The sequence below is a fragment of the Amblyomma americanum genome, chromosome 7 (assembly GCF_052857255.1).
Source record: "Amblyomma americanum isolate KBUSLIRL-KWMA chromosome 7, ASM5285725v1, whole genome shotgun sequence".
Classification (NCBI taxonomy): domain Eukaryota; kingdom Metazoa; phylum Arthropoda; class Arachnida; order Ixodida; family Ixodidae; genus Amblyomma; species Amblyomma americanum.
In genome coordinates, this window is record NC_135503.1 from 61,012,686 (window position 1) to 61,035,105 (window position 22,420).

General features: G+C 46.6%; 1 protein-coding gene across 2 annotated transcripts in view; it reads left to right on the top strand.

Annotated features, from left to right (window-relative positions):
• Window positions 1-7,748: 7,748 nt before the first annotated feature.
• Window positions 7,749-22,420, top strand: part of LOC144099214 (trithorax group protein osa-like) — a 174,857-nt gene continuing 160,185 nt past the window's right edge. Inside the window, exon 1 of one of the 2 annotated variants that reach the window (XM_077632358.1) lies at window positions 7,749-9,446. In XM_077632358.1, coding sequence (XP_077488484.1) covers window positions 8,571-9,446 — 876 coding nt within the window. In that variant the 5' untranslated portion in view covers window positions 7,749-8,570. The remainder of the gene's footprint in view (window positions 9,447-22,420) is intronic. The other variant, XM_077632359.1, reaches the window with a different exon arrangement.

Sequence of the window (22,420 nt, forward strand, 5' to 3'; positions counted from 1 at the left end):
CTGATTGAATTGTTCCCCATACAATGCTCAAATGGGATCGAAATTCCCGTGGGGGTGGTGTGGCCATTATTGCCAAGTCATCACTCTCGGTTTCTACGATTACGAGCGAAATGCCGAAGTCGGTGTGGTGTAAAATAATGTTTTCTGGTGCTGCGTACGTTATAGGAGCAATTTACAGGCCACCAAATACTTCACCTTACTTTCTCGGTAAGTTAAATGAGTTCCTTTTCAGTCATGTACCTAGGAGCACCCCCATGATAATGACTGGCGATTTCAACTGGCCACATACTGATTGGGGATTGACTATGCCTGGCCATACAGAAATTTCTAGCATGTAAATATTACTGGATCTTGCTTTCTTTTACAATTTGAGACAAATAGTTAGACAACCTACACGGATATCCTCTCAATCACAGTCATTACTAGACCTGGTGTTCCTCTCAAATAAAGTAGGCGATTTTGAAACAAAGGTCACATATGGTATATCTGATCATAAAGTTATTTTCCTGGATGTGCTTACTTCTGCAAACATTCCTGTGGAAACTATTGCTCGAGTAGAAATCAAAGATTATAGGAAAAACGAGGATACATTCATTTTAGATTATCTGGAAACTTGTTTTGATGAATTTCAAACTGCCTCCAAAAATGAATCAGTTGAATGGTTATGGCAGCATCTTAAAAATATCATGAAAACTTAATTGTGTTGACCGGTGCGCTCCAACTAGACTGAAGAAAACAAAGCAGTGCAACCTATGAATCACCAGAGATATCATTCATGCGAAAAGCAAATTGAAAAGATTGCATAGAAGGAAAGCCGACTCGAACGACATACACGCATTATGTCAAAAAATAAAAAGTGTTGCTATTGGCCGCAAAAGAAAGATTTTCAATCAAACTCTTAGTCGTTTCCCGAGATATTCTCCACAATAATTTTGGCATTATCTTGATAAAAGAAAGGAAACAGTACAGCACGTGACAGTGGGAGCCAAACTTATTGCACATAAATTGGATATATAGAAGACCATTTTAATAAATATTTGCAATCGGTATTCGCAAGGAACATGAGCCGAAGCGACACACACGACGAAGCACATCCTGATGAAACTTCTATCGATACTATCAGCTTTACCCATAGTGGCGTGTTTCAGCAGCTCATACAATTGGACGAACAGAAAGCTCTTGGTCCAGATGGAATACATACATGCTTCATGAAAAGGTGCACTGAACGGATGCCATTCTACTTGGGTAATTACATTCCTAAAAGCACTCGCAACTTGTTCGCTGCTACAAGACTGGCGCTCTGCCATTGTTATACCTATATTTAAAAGTGGCAATCGCACACTCGTCAACAACTATCGGGCTGCGCCATTTACTCCAATCTGCTGTAAGGTTATGGAACATGTCATTGCGAAACATCTTATATTTTTTTTAGAAACAAACGGACTACTTTCTGAATGTTAGCATGGATTTTGTCGAGGGTTTTCAGGAGTGACACAGTTAATTGAGACAATATCTGGCCTTTCTAAAGTTATAGATGACCGAGGGCAGATTGATGCTATTTGTGTAGATTTTGAAAAAACCTTTGATAAGGTTCCTCATGAAAAATTACTCCTGAAACTGCAAAGGGCTGGCATTAAGGAAGATGTGCTGAAATGGATTGAAGAGTACTTGGCTAATCGCAAACAGGCGGTACGTGTTGACAATTGTGAGTCTGGCTTTTTGATGTATAATCTGGTGTGCCACAGGGTTCTGTGCTGGGGCCACATGCTGTTTTTAGTTTACTTCAATGACGTAGTATAGCTTCTGTTGGCAATTCTGTTAAATTAAAACTGTTAGCGGATGATTGCCTCATTTATGCACCTATCACATGTGAAGGAGATCAGATTAACATTAACCAAAGCCTGCAGGCTTTTGCACTTTGGTGTGATAGATGGGAAATGAAAATTAACTTCAATAAGACCACATTTACCCATATAACTAACAAACAAAATATAATTGCTTTTCAGTACAATGTTGCAGGTCACAAAGTGGTTAATGTTAGTACGTTCAAGTTGAGTTGAGTTGAGTGGTTGTAAACTACCGGTGGGATTAGCCTTGCAGTTGCTGCCGGCAATTGCTCCACCGTAGCGACACTTAAATAGAAATCACAGAAACCCTGTCCGCAAAAACCCAAATAGACACTCCTGAGGTCACCATGTGGAGGCCAAATCCGTGTCCTGCAGGTAAAGTAGAAGAAGGCGAGAAGCATCCCTTCTACTTGACTGGCTCCCGCGCGGGAAAACAATGTCCTGAAGAGAACTGTGAGGAACTCCTGCCTTCTTGAGGGATCCGAATAACACAGCCCGTTCCGCGTTGTACAAAGTACAGCACAAGAGGTAATGTTCTATGTCACCACACACACCACACGTTGAACACAATGGTGACAACGCTAGGCCAGTCTTATACATCCACGCCGGCGTACGAGCAGAATCCCTGCGAACGCGGTGCAGCAAAGTGGCTTGGTACCTTTTGAGACCCTTGGTCACACATGGCTGATGAGGAGAGCTCCACAAAGAACTGAAGTGGCACAACACCACATCTCTGAACATTTGCTTGACTTCATGAGGGACTCCATGTACTGGAATCCCGGAGAGAGCTGTATGGGCGAGGTTGTCTGCTATCTCGTTGCCTAAGACACCTATGTGCGAGGGCACCCATTGAAAGCGTATAGAGAAGCCTTTGCTATGTAGATTCTTCACCAAACGTAGGGATCTAAGACTCAAGGCATCAGTGGGGAACCCGTACTCTAACCTTTGAAGGGCAGATTTTGAATCCGTAATTATGACAGTAGGTTGAGGCGTACAACACCGTAGCTTCTTTAGAGCTGCCTCAATGGCAACGCTTTCGGCCATTGTGGAGGACACGACTTTAGTAAAACGAACAGACCAATCATACTTCAAAGACGGAATATGAAAAGCAGCTGCACTAGATCCTCTGACCTTGTCCACAGAGCCGTCTGTAAAAATTTAAAGATGACTGGCATATTCGGTCTCAAGATGTTCCAGTACGAGTGAACGCATTGCCGCTAAAGGAGAATTCCGCTTAGCGCGAACGTGGGGAATTGTCAAGGAACAATCGAGGCTCAGAAAGGACCAAGGTGGCTTCAATGTCTTAGGTCGATCTCGAAGGTCGAGACCCAGAGAACGAAGAGTATTTAAAGCCAAGTACGCCCGGGACTCAGTATCCAGGGGTGTCAATTTCTCACAATCTAAGTTGGAGCAATCATGTTGAAAATGTGTGTACGGTGGCACATAGAAAACTGTTTCCTAAAAGGAAAGTTGGGAAGAGAAATGAAAGATGTCAAAATATTAGCATACAAATCTCTCATACGGCCCTCCCTAGAATATGCGTCTGTAGTATGGGCTCCTTACCAGGAGATTCTACCAACTGAAATAGAAAAGGTTCAAAGACATGCGGCGAGATTTATTTGTTCAAAATATAGAAAAACAGATTCGGTAACAGAGGGTTAAACTCATGCAGTCTAGATACATTGGAAAGAAGACGTAAAAAGCAAAGATGAAAAATTCTGTACCAAATCATTCACGGTGAAATTAACATTAATAAAGAAAGATATCTTAAGCCTCCAGGTAGATTGAGCTCCCGCCTTAATCATCACAAAGCAATTCGGCCATACTTGGCCCGAGCTAACGTCTTTCGCTGCTCATTCTTTCCAGATGCTATTGAGCACTAGAACAGACTGCCCGCTCATGTTGCTGAGTCTGCAGGTGTAGCAGCATTCATGAATGCACTTGGCGACTCTGTCTAGGCATATGGGATTCCTGTGGATGTGCACGTAAATGACTGTCCAATATTTGTTTTTTTTATACCAGGTGGCTGTCGGTGGTGTGACTTGTGCCGAGTTTTTGTGCTCTCTTGTATTGAATGCTTGAAGAGGACTGTTCATTCTTGCGTATATATGCATTGTTTCTTTTTCCTCATTTCCCCTTCCTGTAATGATCCTCAAAGGAGGGTTAACAGTATTCATAAATAAATAAATAACAATAAATAAAATGTTTGTTTAACTGACAGCACTATAATCTCACAATCATGGTATGCTCCTGGCACGTCAAGGCTGCATTTTATATGAACGCATCCCGTAGTTCCACGTGGGTTGATTAGCGATCTACATTAGTCCCTTGGTGCACTTCATATCTTAACGATAAGAGTGAAAGCTTGGTTATAGAAGCATAACAATGAAAGGATAAAGTCAAGACATGAATGAGTGCTTTAACGTTGCTTTAAGCCTGCCTTCTCTTAATTGACTGTATCTGGAAAACAATTTTTGCCTCATATGTTGCTGTTCTAGAGATGTTTTTGACATTTTAGTGTGTATGCACTCATACGCTCACCAACACTAACCAAGAATTTTGTCACTGTACATACGTACGTTCTTGCGATCTTGTGCCGTTGCCTAGTAACAAGATTTCTACCCGAGCTACTCGCGTAAGCTCAGGTATGTTCGGAGGAGCGTCACGCAAGCTGTGCAAGAGGTTGCTCGGGAAGAGAAACATGTTTTGCATAATCCCTGCCTGTGGCTGTGATAGAAACAACCACCTGCCAGTGCAGTGGTCCATCGCTTAACCGCTGCGCCACTGTGCTGGTAGTGGTATCAGGACTCGTTGCAGTTATGAATGTTTAGTGAATGACCAATTCTGCATATATGAGCATTTACCCACTAAAGATATCACGTCATAGCCTTAAGGCGGAGCTCAAGTGCCCCTTCCAATTGAAGAATCAATACCTGCTTTCACACGTCTACTTGGTTGAACCACATTAAACCCCTCACACTTTTCTGTAGGTCGCTTTGTTTCTGGGTACTATTCCTTTCAGGATTTGGGCAGTAAAAATTGCGCACATTTCTAAAGTTCACAATCAGGTTTCTCACAAAGTTGTCCCATTGTTTGGGTTTTTTCAGACTGTTTTTGTCAATGGAAATGCTTCTCATATGAGCACTCAATTTACAGGCTAGAAATGCCTTCTTGTTTATTATAAGCAATATATCTAACCGGCAGGTTGCATCAAGATAGTGCCTAAGAAATTGACGGATTGATTGAAAGTCCTTTATTTTGAGAGGAATACACAAGGTCACAGTGGGGGAAAATGGGGAAAGAACGTGCCACACTCGAGATCCGAGTCGGCGTATTGTCCATTTTGCTTTTGCTGTACCTGATCAGAATGGCTTCAGTCGGCACCCTTACACCACCCCGACAAGGCCACTTTGGCTCCCATATGCAGCCAATAGGAGCTGTGTGTCGGTATCCGTGAGCAGTGCAGTACGGTAATCTATGTGCTGGAGTGACTGTATGGCCATTCTCCTAGTTTCAAATACAGTGCATTGCCCAAGTAAATGGGTAAGGTCCGCATGGCAGTGGAGCCCGCAGTGCGAGCACGTTACCGCAGTGATGTCGGGCTGTCGCCATTTCGCCAGAGTATATGGTGTCAGCACCAAAGAAATAGTATATGATTTAATTTATTTCATTCATTGCATTTATTTTGTCATGTACAGGGCCTTCCCCCATGCACTGCATTTTCAAATCGTGCCTGACGTGCCCACCTTTGCACATATGCTACGGGGTGCCGCTATGATATATGTATTGGGGTGGTGGGGAAGGGGCAATTCAAATTTTGGGTAGTCATGCTGCCTCTGTATAAAGATAAAATAAATCAACAGAATTCAGCGGCAAGACCTTCACGTACTCACTTACCAGTGAGGGGGCCTAATATGGGCTGCATTATCAGATAGCATCCTTCTTGTGGTCTGGCGGAAATGCTCTGCAAATATTTTATGTGGTCAAGCAATTTTTTTGCGGGTAGTGCCCACCACTCCTTACCTCCTCCTGGCACCGTCGCTGGTATGCTATTAAGCAAAGCAGTTATTTGAAGTAAAATTTTTAAAAATTCATAAGAGCATTCATTCAAAGTGTCATTAGCACAGCTGGCACTTGACATAATAATGCTGTTAATATAGCAGGCTGGCTTATTTATCAGGCCAGAGGGTTTGCTACTGACTCATGTAGCAGGATACTTAAAGCTCGCTGCTGAAGCTGGAAAGCTCGGGAGAAATAAGTAAGAGAATTCCTTCACTCTCCAAATTTCGAGGAGGAGAGGAAAACTTTATTTGCTCATAAGGTGTTGCGATCCTCAGAGGGTGGGTCCTTCATCCAAGACTCCAGCTGCCCGCTCCACATGGCATGCCCGCTCAACCAACCGTGGCTGGTCTTCCCGGGACTCACTGGTCAGCAAGGCTGCTTTAGGGCTGCCACAAACACTTCACTAAACGGCTCGGCAGCAACCACTATGGCCTGAATACTTTTGACCAATGGGGTACTTTTCAAATGTACTGTGCGGTAAGGCAAGCTGAATGTTATGCATTGAAGGAGGCTTGAAATCAACTGATGGAAAGCACCACTCTATAAAGCAGTTTAAAGGTGTTCCACTTTTTGCCGAGTGGTGCACTCATGCTTCTCTTCTGCCTAGCTCTTTAAGATCCTTTTTTTGTGTAGAAATTGGGTTTAACCTGCATTTTTTTATGAAATCCCCTCGGGATGCAAGAGTTGTGTAAAATTGACGTTCGCCCAAAGACAAAGGGCCCTGTTCATATGTTCCTGTTTTGAGAGGAGTTTTTAGTGTTTGGTGTTTGTAGTGTATGTGCGCAGATATACCTTATACGCAAAACATTTTCGTGCAGAATCATTTTTCAAAAGGCAGCAGTAAAGTTCTGCTTTTGCAGTGAATGCAGCAAACTGCACAAGTCACATTGAGCAGTGGTGCTCTAGTTTTAAAGAGAGAGATAAAAAAAAAATTAGTATTCTTGCACATGCAGTGTTAACCACTTGGGTGAAAAGGCTGCTGAAACCATACAACTAACCAGATGCACATGTCATAAGCTTTCCTCCTCCACGACATTGTGCAAGTGGCTAATGTGCGCGCCGTTGTGATTTCATTCATTCTCATGCTTAGCGGGCTCAGACCGTAGCCTGTAATGGAAAAACGCGAGCTCCTCGCCGTCTTTCTTTTTTTTTTTGTTCACCTCTGCAAGATGACATATCCCCTCACCAGTTCGCCAACATCGCGGTACAAACACTTTTTCGTACACGAAGCGCACGTCGCGTTTTTTTTTTGTTATGCAGCGAAAATAAGCATGCAAAGAACCAACTTGAATGAAAGCATGAGACTCGAACAAGGGAGAGAGAAGCAGTGCGCATACAGGCACCAAGTCCTAGCGTTTTCGAAAGGTTTAAACTCGACCGCGCGCGCCACTCGAAAGGAAGAATCGGAGCGGATGGCTTCTATTTATATTTTTCTCCTTCGCGATGACAGTTAAGAGAGCCGTAGCGGAGAGAAAAAAAAAGAGAAGATAGCGCCCAGCTCTCCTCCCCCGCGAAAGAACAAAAAGAAAAGGAATGAAAGAAAAGAAAAAAAAAGGTCACAATTGAAGCGCGTGACAGCCCAGCGCCTTGCGGGGCTAGAAGGAAAGCCGGCGCGCAATCACGAGGGCACCGGCGCAGCCGTCGGCGAATACCACGCCTCCCCTGGCGATAAACGATTTAGCGGGAAAAACAACTTGAGATGCAGATCGGCCAGTGCGATTCATGTGTGCGTGGATTTCGCCGGCACAAGGCTTTCCGACGTATTGACCGAGAGCGCCCGATCGTTGCGTGGATGGTGGCGCCGCCTGTGTTTGGCCAGCAGCGGCGGCAGGTCACACCGTCGTCTCCTGAGTGACGCGTTTCCTGGCATTACACCACTCCGGGGCCGACCAATGCCAGGAAGCAAAGTTGTTCAACTTGTGAACGTGACTCAAAATGTTCGGTTTTGACGTGTTTGACCGCTGACAGCGAGCGAAAATTTGTCTAGAAACGGCAAAGCGGTGGAAAAAGTTCACAAAAAGAGCCACCGTCGGCAGTATTCTTACATGAGTCACTGCGCGGTGTTGTCGCGAGTGTGTTGGTGCGTTAATCGGCACGGAGAGCATTCAGGCGTCAAAAGACCGAGTCTACAGCTCGGGGGACATTTTTCAAAGCCTTTACGGCATTTTTTCCGGCCTGAAATACGCTTTATATCGCGCTAGCGAGTGAAAATACCGGACCGCAGCGCCCCCCGCGAGTCGCTCCTTCCGCGGCCGCGGTTAATTGCAAAAAAGTAGTCCCTCGCGTCGAAAATTTATGTCGGTTGCGGTTCGGCGCGGTGAAGTGTGGCACTCGGACCAACTATTTGAAGTGGATTATTGGATCAAGTGGACACCGACGGTGATCGGCGACCCCGTGAGGGCAAGACGAGTGTGCGGAGGGATTCCGTTATCCTTACTTTCCTTCTCACAGATGTTCCCGCTTTCGAAGTGGCCAGAATAATAGTGTGCGTGCGGTTGATAAGGCCATGCCCGTGTAGCATCGTTTCGCGGCTTTGCAGGCCAACACACGTGGTGACTGTGAACATCATCGAGGTCCGAGATGAGCGGCGGACCTCCGGGAAGCCGGATTACGTGCGCCGCGTGAGGATGCGACCGTTCAGGGTGTGGGCTTAGTGGCAGTATGGCAGCGCCAGCGCAGAGCCTGCTGAATTGTGAACAAAAAACGGCAGACGGCGCGGAGCTGCCTCCTCCCGGATCCGGCGGAGGACTCAAGAATGGTGCTTCGGGCGAAGAGCTCAGTGCGGACGAAATTCCGGCCGGCGTGATGGTGAACAACCGTGTGAAATCGCCGAGCAGCGCCAGCGGACACATAGGCCGAGAACTGACAATGGATAACTTCCAAGATGGAGGTACCCACCAGCTGAACGCTAGGCCTAGCGGTGTCGCCGGCGATCCGGCCGCTTTTGCCGATCGACAGCGGCTAGGTTCCGACTTCCGAGCCTACAACCCGAACCTTCGGGATTCGGTGATGGGTGGCGAGGAGTTTCGGAACTCTCCGGACAGCATGAACCACGTTCCGGTGCCCGGTTACGGCGCGGGGTACGCGGACCGGGGAGGCTACATGGCTAGCCAACATGGCGGCCCCAATCTACCTGGGAACGCCAACGACCCGGCTCAGAGCAAGCTCTACCAGCATTACAACCAGCAGCACATGCGGCCGGGCTACCCGCAGAGCCCGCGGTCCGCCATGGGTCCCATGGGAGGGCCGCAGAGGCCGGGCTCTATGATGCCCTGCTACCCACCGAGCGCCAACGGGGGCAGCGGCGGAGCGCCTCCGCAGCGGTTCCTCTCGGGACCGAGTCTCAGCCAGCAGGGTGGACCCACGCCCACGCTCAACCAGCTGCTGCAGTCCCCGAACCCGCTGCACCGCTACCAGAACAGCTACGGCGATTACAACTCCATGCACAAGGGCATGGCGGAGCAGCAGTATTCGCCCTGGGCCGGCGCGCGCGGCTCCTATCCGCAGCAGATCTCCGCACCCATGTACCGGCCGCCGGTGAGTAGTGCTGCTGCTTGCCAGTGCAGCCTTTCTTTGCACAGTGGTCGGCGACCACGCGAACGAAGCGCGAACGGTCACTCACGTTTGGTAAGCGTCGATTGCAGGACCGATGTTCCGGGGACGCTTTCGGCGTGTGTGGTCGCGCAGTTCGTAGCGAAGCCCGCGTCGTCTTCGTTGTCGCCACGTGTTTTTCCTTTGGCAATGCGCTGCCCGCTTGCAGAGAACCGCGTCTTCGTTCCACCGCGCACGTGTCGCCAGCACGCACGCTCGTCGCTGCGTGACAGGCGCGCGTCCACGCCGCTCCTCGGGACATTCGACACGTGCAGATCGTTCCATACGCGGTATCCGAAACCGAGAAGGCTTCGGTTTTCGTTATGTGGGTTTCTGTCGACGCGATGCCGTGTGTACTCGCCTGGCGTCCCGATGGGACGCGCCGCGTTGTAAACAAACGCCAGAGGTGTTCGCGAAACGGCGGAGTAGTTTGGTGGAAACTTTCAGAAAAACTGGCCTCCCTTAAAACGGGAAACGCGAGCGCTGGCGTGTGGTTCACATTCTGGTGTGCAAAACTGCGTCTGGTGTGGGATGGATGTTTCGTTTCTGCATTTAGGCGTCTGGAGACCTGTTCTTGCTTGAAACTGCGTTCAAGCTGTTGATGCCTGTCACCGAGGGCTGGTTTTAGTAGAATCGGGAATGTTCCATTGATTTCATTGATCAGTATTGGAACTGTTCGAAACCACTGCTTTTCGTCGTTGATTTTTTGAAGGAACCCATTCAGATGTTGGCAGCCTGGGCATTTGCGTAAGCAACAATATTAGTGTTCACACATGATGTTCATTTTCATTCGTTAACTTCTGATCGAAAGTTGTCATTCTCGCAGCGCATGGTCAAACACCACTTTTGTTGGCATTCATCTCGGCTTCAGCACAGTTGCTGTGGCCAAGTATATTTCCCGTTCTGAGTCTAGCATAGCAGAGACTGTAGTTAATAGTGCCTCGGGGTTGACACGATAGTTAGGATCCTCTGCAGTACACAAAAAAGTTCATTTTTGAAGTGAATCCTGGCTGCTGCGGTCACATTTCGATGGGGACGAAAATGCGATATTTCCGATGTGCTGCGTAGTGTCAGTGCGCATTAAAAGAACTGCAGGTGATTAAAATTAATCGAGCCGTCAACTCCCACTCCAAACGTCATGTGTAGCGGGCACCTGGCTGGACTGGTATACATCCGCGCTATTATGTCTCCACTATGCTAAATCTCTAATAGAATGTTTGTGGCAACTTGAGGACTGCAAGTCACCTTGATGTTACTTTGTTTACACGAAAGAAGCTGCTTATTCTTCAAGTAGAGCTCCACGAAGCTTTGCAGTGGTGGGAGGTGAAGAGGGCACACAGTTTTTCAGAAATGTGCAGTCACGGCCAGAATAATGTTAAAGGACGAGACAAGTGCACATACACGGTGGCGTTGTCCCTTACGCTGCTTAAAAACAATGTCACGCCAACTTGCCCAAGCTTCTACATTACCTAGGGAATATTAAAAAGCGGTTAGTAACTGTGCAGGTAGAACACCTCATGTGTTGCCTAGGTGATACTGGAAAGTATTAAATAGCTATGCTAGCAAGTACCACCTGCGCTTAAATGCAGCAAACCTTCCTATATCCTCTACGTCCCGAAAGGCAAGAGTAGCCTTGCCGAAGCACGGTCTGTACCATGCAAGGTGTGATTGCGCCTGCCACTGGGGTGTGTTGTGGGCCCGCCAAGAGATATTAATATTGTCGATGGTATATTGAGTAGTAATGGTGTGAATGACTGAAACAGTGGCTCCCTCATATTCCTGGTCTGCTTGGGTGCTACTGCGTGTACGGGCATCCTGGATTCATTGTAGCTGTGCAGGCAACATTTAGCTCGGAAGCCTCCTGCTTCTTTGTAGAAAATAAACGAATTTGATTTACTCGGGAGAGTTGTGGAGAGGCGAGGATGGTAGTTTTCCATGTCCTCGAGAGATTTTCAGCACTGGCAATGCATAATGAACTGTATTGCATAGCCCCAAAGCAGCCGAAGTGGCTTGCATATTTTTGACTCTGAAGTGCTCCTCGAGATGCCATACAACCGCTGTCGTGTGTCCGCATCACTTTGGCCATATTCCTTGTCTCCTCCATGTTTATTCGATGAGTTGGGGTTATCGTTACCAGCTGCATCCTTGTTTTGAGGGTCTTTGTCACGAAAAACTTTTACTGTGTCCACAACTGTTTTTTTTTGTCAATCTACATCAAAGGGGCATCGAGAAAAGGCTATCAGATTATGGTTCTGTTGTAACTGCTTCTAGGTATATTGACATTTAGCCAGCAGCAAAGCATGCATTTATGGCTCGTAAAATGGATTTAAAAATATAGCTGCTAGTTGATTCAAACTCGTGACGTCTACACCGAGAAGGACTGGTTGCCACCGTTTTGAAGTGAATGGCGGTGTAGTGTAGCCTTTGGGGTCCATGTCCCAAATTCAGGTGTGCATATAGTTTACCTGTGAAATCGCCTGGTGAAGGTGACGTGTCCGTTTTGTTTCCTGGTCCTTCCTAGCTTGTAAAAGCTGTTTTGGTGTGATTAGTTTCTGTATGATTAAAAAGTGGTACCCTATTGATGCAGGCCATCATCGTTTTTCTTGTGTTTATTTAAGACAGTGTGCGAAATGCCCTCCTTTATTTGTTTGAGCATGTTGTTGGCAGCATGAATGGGGGCTTGCTGATCTCGGCACGGCGACTTCTGTAAATGTCGCCGAATTGAGTTTTCTGCGCCACCGCGCCACCCAGCATGTCTAATGCAGATGTGATGATGGACATTTTCGATCCTGATTGAGGTCAAGCTCGGTTCAGATCCGGCATTCCTATGCAGTTGCAATCAAGCCGAGTCCTTCTCCACTTCGAGCCAGTTTTTAAAGCACGGCCAGTTCCATTCGAGGGCTGCTGCCGATGTGGTCAGGAAATGATTATCAAGCGCAAACTAAAAATGAGATGCACAGAAAGATATTCAGTAAAAGCTATAAAATGTTAAGAGCTTTTTGCTTTGTTCAATGCGAGTTGATTTCGAAAATTGTGTTAACACTCTTAACACCATGCACGTGCAAAAGCAGGGGTTCGCCAACAAGCATTAGCTTGTAGTTTGTTTTGCACATTTTGTGATGGTACTTGCAGTAGCTACGTCACAGCTGCAAAATTTTTGATCACAAGTGCTTTTGCGTCCGTTTACTGGCCATCTCATCCATCAGGACTGAGCGGGAATGCGTAGCATTATGCGTGTCGAACACGCACTAGAATTGAGATAAGACTTGATTGCAGTAGGAAGTGCCCGGGTGTCGGTAGTATAATGCACGCAATGGGTTATGGTACAAATGAGAAGGTGGACTAAACATTGGTCCAACGTAGTGGGTGTGAAATTCACCCCTGTACGTGACAATTAAAGTGCTGTAACATTACGTTCAGTGTAAATGGTTGAAGCTGGTTCATTTTCATTGTTATGGCTTGAAATTTCAGCTCATCAAAAAAGCATTTTACTTGGGTTCCTTGCTGTGTATTGTGTGCATGGGATGCTTTTGTGGGGAACAGCATGGTTGAAACTGTTTGTCATAAATACTGATTATCCAACAAACATGGCTAGGTCTTGACACTCAGTGCTGACATTCACTAACTCTTATGTAAAGTCATGCTACACAAAGCTTGACTCGGAAGTGCCTGTCATCGCACAGTTGGCTTTTGCAAGCATGGCCGCATTTATGCTTTCAAGAGAGGTGTCTGGAGTTTGGGTGCTTCGGCGCAGAATCCTGCTGCATCTTTGACTCCTGTAGATAATTTGTTCCGCTCAGCTGGTTCAAATTATTCGATTAGTTTCGGCCTCTCAGTCTGTTTGACGCCTTCAGCAGCTTAGCCTGGCGTGATGGACTGGGCCGTCATTGAGTGTGCTTATTTGAAACGGCCTCGTATGCCAAAACCCAACTCCCAGGAATGACTACTGTGCCTAGAAAAATTTAATGATGTGCGTTGAAAGCATGCTAGGTGAAGCCAGTTTGACTGTGGCTATTCATTTCCTTTCATTTCACCTTGTTCAATGTCCTGGAAGGTGCTCATGCTTACGTATGAAGAAAAGAACAACTTTATGCCAAGCTAACATGTGAAACACTGAATAATACTCACTTTAAACATTTGCTGGTAAGCACTGCCATTATGCTAATGATGGTATCAGAAATTTTCCTTCCAAGCTTTGTGACATGCATTGATTGATGCAGTCTGCGTAAATTTAGCCACCTCCAAGCGTACAGAATATATGGGCGATGGAAGATACCGCAGCATATGGTGGAAGCCGTGATGAAATGTTAGCTGCGGAATGGGCTAGTAGATTCATACTAGATGATGGTTGTGGTACATAGGCATCACAGATGCCTAGAAAACACACAGGGAGGTGACCAGCAGTGCTGTTTGACTCGAAAAACCAGTCTGTGCGCTTTGCATATGATGACGTTGCGAACCAACATTTGTGGTTAGTTTCTGTTGTCCACCTTCGTGCACAGGCACGACCATCTTGGTACTGTTTAGAGTGCCACACTACTGGGAAAGTTAGTATGCGTATGCAGAGCAAGAAGTGCGACAGGCAACGCAAGGAATTTTGTGTATACATTTTTCTTGTGCTATCTATTCCACTTTTTATTCTGTGACCATCTCAACTTGATTAAGTTTAGTGAAGGCACAAATTACTGCAAATATTTGAAGCACTCATCGGTTTGATTTGTGCATGATGTGAACTGATTTGCATTTCCAGGCATGCTTTAATGGATGGATGAGCTGATTTTCACTCCCCAGCTTGTCACAACTGATCGAGTTAATGATGATTTTGTATGGTTTGTGGCAGTGGAGCATGAATGGAATATCGGGAACCAAGTGCAAGAGTTTTGTTTGTTCAAAGAATGAATGCGTCGACAGTACTTTAATGTCATGAGTTACTTTGAACATGAAACGGTCGCTGCTGTTATCAAGGCAGCAGTTTTTTTAATGCTGGTGTAGTGGATAACGTGCATTCACAGTTTGAAATTCTTGATTTTATGAGCATTTACTTGTTGAAAACATAAGTATATCAACAAGGGGCATCATTACATAAGTATGTGAAATTCAGGTACAAGAGCTAGGCGATCATGAGCAGATGCAAGATCTGGGTTCTTTTTGATTTCGTATACTTTCTCACAACAGAGCCAGTCGACATTTTGAGCTTTTCACGCCAGCCTTAGCTGTAACTGATGCTTGCACAGAATGCTTCAGGTCTGTGCTTCATGTGTTGGCACACATCGAAGGTGGCATGTTGCAACTGCATAATGAGGCCCGCTGTGAGCATTGGCCTTCCACCTTTCATTTTTAATGCTTCGTAATGCTATGCCAGCATCTCTCACTGTATCAGGAGGTGAAAGGCAGCATTCTTTCATCAACACCTTGTAAGCAGAGGCAAATGGCATGTTTTCAAATCGGACAGTCGATGACGGCTGGGATATCGATGGCGCTGCTGTCTGCTACATTCCAGTTTTGCTGTTGCATCACGTTTAGATGGTCAATTTTATACTTTTCTTTCAAAACACAGTAGGAACATGTAGCTTTATATTTGTCTCTAAATATATGCCCTCCAGACTTGCCTGGTTCTTGCTTATGGTGGAATTTTGGCCCGAGAAAAGGAGCAAGGCAAGTGTGTATCCGAGGATTTTCGCAGGACACCAACCTGCTAAAGATAACTGCTGGCTTTAGTAGAAACTGGGTCTGTGTGTTTTTTATGTTAGTACTGCAGGCATGTACAGCAAGACTGCTGCTTAAACAGTTCTATATGAGCGCGTGTGGTGGCACCAATAGATCTCTCTGATGATCTCTCCCTGATGTAATGTGACATCAAAGGTGTACGGCTCAATATGCCCAAATTTTGCCCCTGATATCGTTTTGCATGTGTTGATTTCTTCCCCGCCGCCTTTATTCTCCCCGATTAGAGCTGCCTCGGTGCGCTTCACACCTGCTGCATCACAATGCCAGAAGCAGCGTGTTTTGCCCATCAAACCATCCTCACTTGCGCCCATTATGTAGGCCGGGAGAGATCAATGCTGTAAACACACTAATTTTCACTTTTTTTGCAAATTGTGTTCAAATCTCGAAAAATTGGCCCGTGAATAATTTGGGCATAATGTCTGTATCCCGAAATAAACGTAAACATTCTGTACAATATTACGAAAAAAAAAGTCTCTGAGATCAGTGCGTAGTTTCTATGTGCAACCAAAAGTGGAAAATGTGGTGACATTGGCCGTGGCTGTTTTTTTTTTTTCACTATCGTGTCTGGAAACGGTATTCCTCGCTTTTGCTGGTTGACTCATTGCATGTGGATGGGAAGTGGTCAAAAGGGAAATCTTCCTAATGGAGCATGTGTGTTTTGGCTTGTTCGTTTTCTGTTTCTTTGGTCCTTTTATGTCAAGCCCCTCCGTTCTGGATGAAATTTCTGACACCCTGTGGCGAGTATGAAATACGTCGGAGGTTTTGACAGTTTTTGCAAGTCAGATCGAGCTTCCGCCTCATGAGCTTTGTGAGTTCACGCAAAGAAGGATGTTTCGGTCCTATCTGAGGATGAGAATTTGGCAAGTGTTCGAATAGCTTCAAAAAAATGTGTTCCTTCTGGAGCAGCAGGCATTAATGTGTTGTCTCTAGCTGCTGTTGAGTTCTCACTACAGCTGGTGCTGCGATATTGGGGCGTAGTGTAGCGCTGAGCCGTGTTTCCACATTTGCAGTGCGTGCAACCTTGCACGCTTAAGGAGATGGGAAATCTGAGGGGGAATGCTGGTTCTGCTTCGTGAAATATTCAAAAAGTGCGAATTGAACCGAATTAGTTTTAAGCTCACAAAAAAAAAAAAAAATTGGTTGTTACAGCACTTTGGAGCATGCAGTGCTCACTAGCACTAAGGCATTATTTTCTTAGTACGTCAGTCTTGCATGTGCATATTAGTCAGTATTGCACTGAAAAAAAAAACAGTGCATGCAACTGCTGCTTGATCGGTTGATACTAAATATATTCAGTGCCTCAGCATTGTTTGTTGTCATTCTTTATTTACATTGCAGGCAGTTGAGGGAGTATTTCTGGCGTCATAATATGCACTTGCCACTGTGTTTTAAAAGTATGTCAGCATCAAAATGGCTTTGCTTATGTTCACATCATGTTCGAAGATTTAGGAGAAAAATGCGGCTGTTAACCAACAAAATATTTAGCTGAGAACAATTTCCTTTCACGTACCGGAAGTTTCATGGGGTTGAAAAATCTAGAGAACAAAAACGATTAGTACTTTTTTACATTATTTGCATGCCTATTGTGTCACATTTTGCATTCACCAGGAAGTAACAGTGTTCTTTGCGACACGGTGTCGCGAAGTGGTAACGCGTCCCCGACTGCTGAAGGGGAATGTTATTGCGTGCAGGTTGGAACAAGACAACAAACAGATAAGACAAAACGAAGCCATATTTATAGTTTAAAGGAAAAGAGCCAATAAGAAACGGAAAACGAGAAAAACACACACTCAGCACGTGTACAGCACTACAGATTAAAGGAAAGAGTTCACCAGATATTAAGTGTCCCAGGTGAGGCGGGGATGCCTTGACATGCTTTGGCGTTGCTTCGAAGGAAGCGGCGGAAGAGAGCCAGGTGGTAGTCGGAGTGGAGAGGAACACAGGAATACACCAGCCGCCCCAAGAACTTGGCAGCAGCAGGAGAAACATAGCTTGGACCCGTCGACAGCGTCCCGAAACGTCGTAAGCTTAATACAGGCTATCCAAGGGAGCCTCTCGGCTGCACGGACCCTCAATCCATCAGCTGCCACCTCCAAACTTGAAAGGAACACAGGAGCCCTGCGTCGATGATCCAAGGGAGGTCCATGGCAGCACGGACCCAACGTTCGACGGCTGCCACCTCCATGCTTGAATGACCCGATCTCTGCTGCGCTGTCTCTCTTCATACCTCGGGTTTCTGACACGTCAACTCTCCGCTCCTCTTGCTCGCCTCGCTCTTCATCACCGTCGCATACGCGCAACGCTGGATGGCACGCACAGCGCTATGCTGTCCGATGCACCACTGTCGACGTACTGCATTCAAAAATCCCCTGAGGATTTGTTGTGCACCTCACATATGCCCCCCCTTCGGAAAAGTTTTTTTGCAGAAAAAACTGCCGTTGGTGCACAAAACGAATGTTCCTGTGGGAAGCAGGCAACACCGTTGATGCACAAACGCTAGTGTTCACATGGTAAACTGTCAAGCTAGACACCGCCGAAGTCACCAGAGGCGTTTTACACAGTGACACATGGAGGCACATGGAAACGTGCACAGAGGGTACATGGGGTCAAACATTATACATCTGGCAAAAGGGAAAATAACAACCTTACGAAACATCAGACACAAACTTTACATCGTCTGTGCCGTAAAGGTTAATATGTACACACTGAACAACCCATAATTGAAGAACAAAGGAAGGAAAAAATAACGCACAGACGCTACCAGACTACATTTGCACAGGTAACAATTGCAAACACCGGATAGTAGCACTGTGCGTTGGGTATCACCCTCCAGCAATTTATAAACCGCTCATGCAATCATCGCCTATGTTTTCTGATCATGTCAAATTCTTCGATTACAACGAAAGATGACGCTTGCACGGTCTCTTGGGACGCACACTCTTTGTATTTTTCAGCATATTGATGTGGAATCGCTTCTTAGTGTGGCCCAAGTCGAACCAATAATCCACGTCGCTCTTTTTCCCACAAACCACAAATGGACCTTTCCACTGCATAAGTAGTTTATTGTGGCTACTTGACAAAAGAATGAGGGCTCGATCTCCAACCCTTAAATGCCGCTTCTTCCTGTTCCTGTCATAGTATCTCTTCTGAGACTGTTGGGCACGCAAGAAATTTTGATGTGCCGCTCTCACAGTTTGCTCAAGACGTTCTCTTAGATCGAGAACGTAACCATATGTCGTCTTCGTGTCTTCTCCCAGCTCTTCCCTTGTCCAGAGCTCTCTCTGAGGACTGTGAGCGGTCCTCGCACATGTCGTCCAAGTATCAACTTAAACGGAGAGAACCCCAGACTTGCCTGCGGCACCTCTCTGTATTCCAACAGATCAGAGCGATATAATGATCCCATGTTTTGGGCTGCTCCTGATTGAGCTTCCGCAGCATCTGCTTGAGTGTGCCATTAAATTTATCCACCATCCCATTGCACATTGGATGGTAAGGGGTCGTGCTGAGATGTTTCACCGCCAAGAGATCATTGAGCTCTCTCATCATTTCGGAAGTGAAACAGGAGCCTTGGTCACAAAGGATGTCTCTCGGAAAACCTATTCGTGAAAACATCTCCTCCAAACCTTCTGCCACGGTTGCTGAATCTATCTTTGGAAGAGCCACGGCGTCGGGATACCGTGTGGCAGAATCATCGAGAGTGAGAATATATCTATTCCCTTCACTGATGTGGGCGACAGCTGACCGACAACATCGACATAGACCCTATCAAATGGAGCGTCGATAAGAGCAACGGAGCTTTCTCTACTTTGCATTTCGGGCACGTCCTTTGGCAGGAGTCGCACGACCTGACGTACCTCTTAATCTCCTCCTGCACTCCCGGCCAGTAGAATTCTTCCAGAACTCGATCTGTAGTCTTCTTAATGCCCTGATGGCCCGCCAACGCACTACTGAGGGCAAGACTTAACACTTGTGATATACAAGACTTTGGAAGTACTACCTGTAGAACCTCTCTGCCAGAAACGAGATGGTAGAGGCAATACAGCAACTCCTTTTCGACAGAATATGAGTGCGAAGTGCCGTGCTTGCCATGGAGCACCTTTCCTACTTTCACCCAACACGCCTTGAATGACTCATCGTCTCTGCTCTGCTTCTAGCATTTCCTTGGTGAACCTCATGGGACCAACGTTTAAAGCAGTACTTTCCCTCTTTCGTTCGGAAACTTTTTTTCCATCCAACATCACTTTTGGGCACTCACCCTCACCATTTTCATTGGCAACCTCGTCATTGACTATGCCAGGACATACTTTAGCAACACCCTCCAATTTCTTCCAATTAATATCTGAATTTGACGGCTCACGGTCCTCTGGTATATTTCCAATTATGACATCGTACAATGGTGTCTCCATGCACTTTACCAGGGCCGTGCCAGTGAAATAAGGGGAAGCGATATAGGTTTCTGCCTCGGGAACTTCTAGACTGCTGCCATCAGCAAGGAACACCATAGATCTCGAGCCAGTGAGAGCCGAGTTAGGAAATAGGGCTCTCCGCAGCACCACTCTATTGCTCCCCGTGTCCCGTAAAACACATACGGGTAGGCCTCGGAGCTCTCCCTCTAGTACGGCATGTGTTGGGCGTCTGGAGGCCTTTTCCGGACAAGTCCGACTACCACCTTATCCTCAGCTGGTTCAAGCCTATTATCTGCTGTTGTGGACATCGTTTCAGGCACAACACTCTCTGGCTGAACACAACAAGACGATTGCTTCTGGTATTCGTGCTTCCTTGAGCAGGAACTTACATCATGCCTTTTTTTTTTAGGCATAAATGCAATAAAGCTGCTTTGGCTTAGACCGACAGTCGGCGGCATTATGTCCAGGTCGGTTACAAATGAGGCACCTTCCTAACTGTCTACTTGATGGAACATCCTTCTCTCTCGGGGTGCCCACCTCGAACGATTCTTTGAACGAAGACAAGTTCCTTCGCCGCTGGGCCTCTAGAAAGTTGTCTGCTGCCAAAGCCATTTTGTCCAGCGTCTGGCACTCTCTCTCTCGAAGGAAAATCGCCAGACTATGGCAGTTCCTCATGAACCGTTCGGCCACCACCAAGTCACGTAAATAATTGTACGTTGTGGCCGTTCCCGACACCTCGGCCAATCGATCAAAAGGACTGAGCTTACTTATCAAATGGCTTACTTTCCCAAAAGCTTTTGCGATTACCCTCTGCTGTGAACCGATAATGTTGGAGCAGGACTAGTTCTGCCTTATCATGATCCATTGAATCTGTGGAAGACAATCGACCGAACACACGGAGAGCTTCCCCAGTCAAAGACATACTGAGTGCTGCAGCCCATTTTTCCTTGGGCCAGCTGTGCCCTTCTGCGATACGCTCAAAACGTTTGAGGTATGCGTCCAAGTCATCCCTGCGATCGTCGAAAGGCGGGATCAATTTGTGTGGGCTGACCGCTACTGAGGGCCCCCGTTTGGGTTCTCGATTACCCCCATCAGCTTCTGCGAGCCTTAATTGGAGCTGCAATCTACGCTCTTCAGCCCTTGCTAGTGCCTTTTCATGCTCGTGTTGAGCCTCCCGTTCGGCAACACGTGCTGCGCGTTCCTTCTCCTGCTCAGCGGCAACCCATGAACGCATCTCGGCATCTCTCAACCCCATTCGTTCACCCAATTCGATCAAATCCTTTAGTGTTGCCATCGTTTCTTTTTACAAACCCACAAAAGGAAAAAGAAACACGGCTTTGTCCTGTCGTGCGGACGCCAATTGTTGTGAACTGGTAACGCGTCCCCGACTGCCGAAGGGGAACAGTTTGTCTCTCAAACCATTCACTACCATGCATCGCATGCAGTGCAATTTTAATCACATGAGAACCACAATAATTTTTTCCCACACACAGTGGTCCCCTACCACATTTTTAAGAAATTCAGTGCAGGTTCGAACAATACAACAAACAGATCAGACAAAACAAAACGAAGCCGTATTTTTAGTTTAAAGGAAAAGAGCCAGTAAGAAACGGAAACGAAAACAAGAAAAACACACACTCAACACGTGTACCACTACAGATTAAAGGAAAGAGTTCACCAGATATTAAGTGTCCCAGGTAAGGCGAGGATGCCTTGTAGACATGACGGATGCAGGTTGATGAACCGAGACAGACGCGTCGCTGGCGTTGCATCAAAGGAAGCGGCGGAAGAGAGCCAGGTGGTAGTCGGAGTGGAGAGGAACACAAGACACCGGTGGACTCCTGCCAGCCACCCGAAGAACTTGGTAGCAGCAGGAGAAGCGTAGCTTAGACCCATTGACAGCGTTCCGAAACGCCGTAAGCTTAATACAGGCTATCCAAGGGAGCCTCTCGGCAGCACGGACCCTCAATCCATCGGCTGCCACCTCCAAACTTGAAAGGAATGCAGGAGCTTTGCGTCAATGATCCAAGGGCGGTCTACGGCAGCACGGACCCAATATCCGACGGCTGCCACCTCCACGCTTGAATGATCTGATCTCCACTGCGCTGTCTCCCTTCACACCTCGGGTTTCTGATACATCAGCTCTCTGCTCCTCGTGCTCGCCTCGCTCTTCGTCGTCGTCGCCTCGCACACACCATTCGCATGCGCACACGCGCAGCAACGCTGGATGGTGCGCACAGCGCTGGATGGCACACGCAGTGCTACGCTGTACGACGCATCACTGTCGATGCACTGCATTCAAAAATCCCTTGAGGATTTGTTGTGCACCTCACACAGGGCGCCCATGAGGCATTATAGTAAGAGGGATTAACTGTGTGCAATATCACATGGCAACAACATATTGGGAACTTGTCAGCAAGCTTGCTTATGTCACGGTTAAAGGGCTGACTCTGTCCCGAATAATTTGCGGCTGACATCGCTGTGTTTAAAGCGCGAGGCTTGCAGTGATGGCATGGTGATAGAGGCATGCAGTTATTGATTTGTCAGCTTCCATAAATTTGCATATGCACAGTGCTCTGGATGGTCTTAAGAACAATGGCTATGAAACTTGGCATAAATTTGCATTAATCAGTTGTCAGAAACAGAATTTTCTTTGCGTAAGTCAAGTTGACTGTTACTTAGCTCATGGTGCTTTGAAGAAAATTGCAGATTGCTCATGATAGTCAAAATTATGTTATGGCTGAGCAGATTGTGTTGTCAGAAAAGAATGAAAACTTTAAACCATAG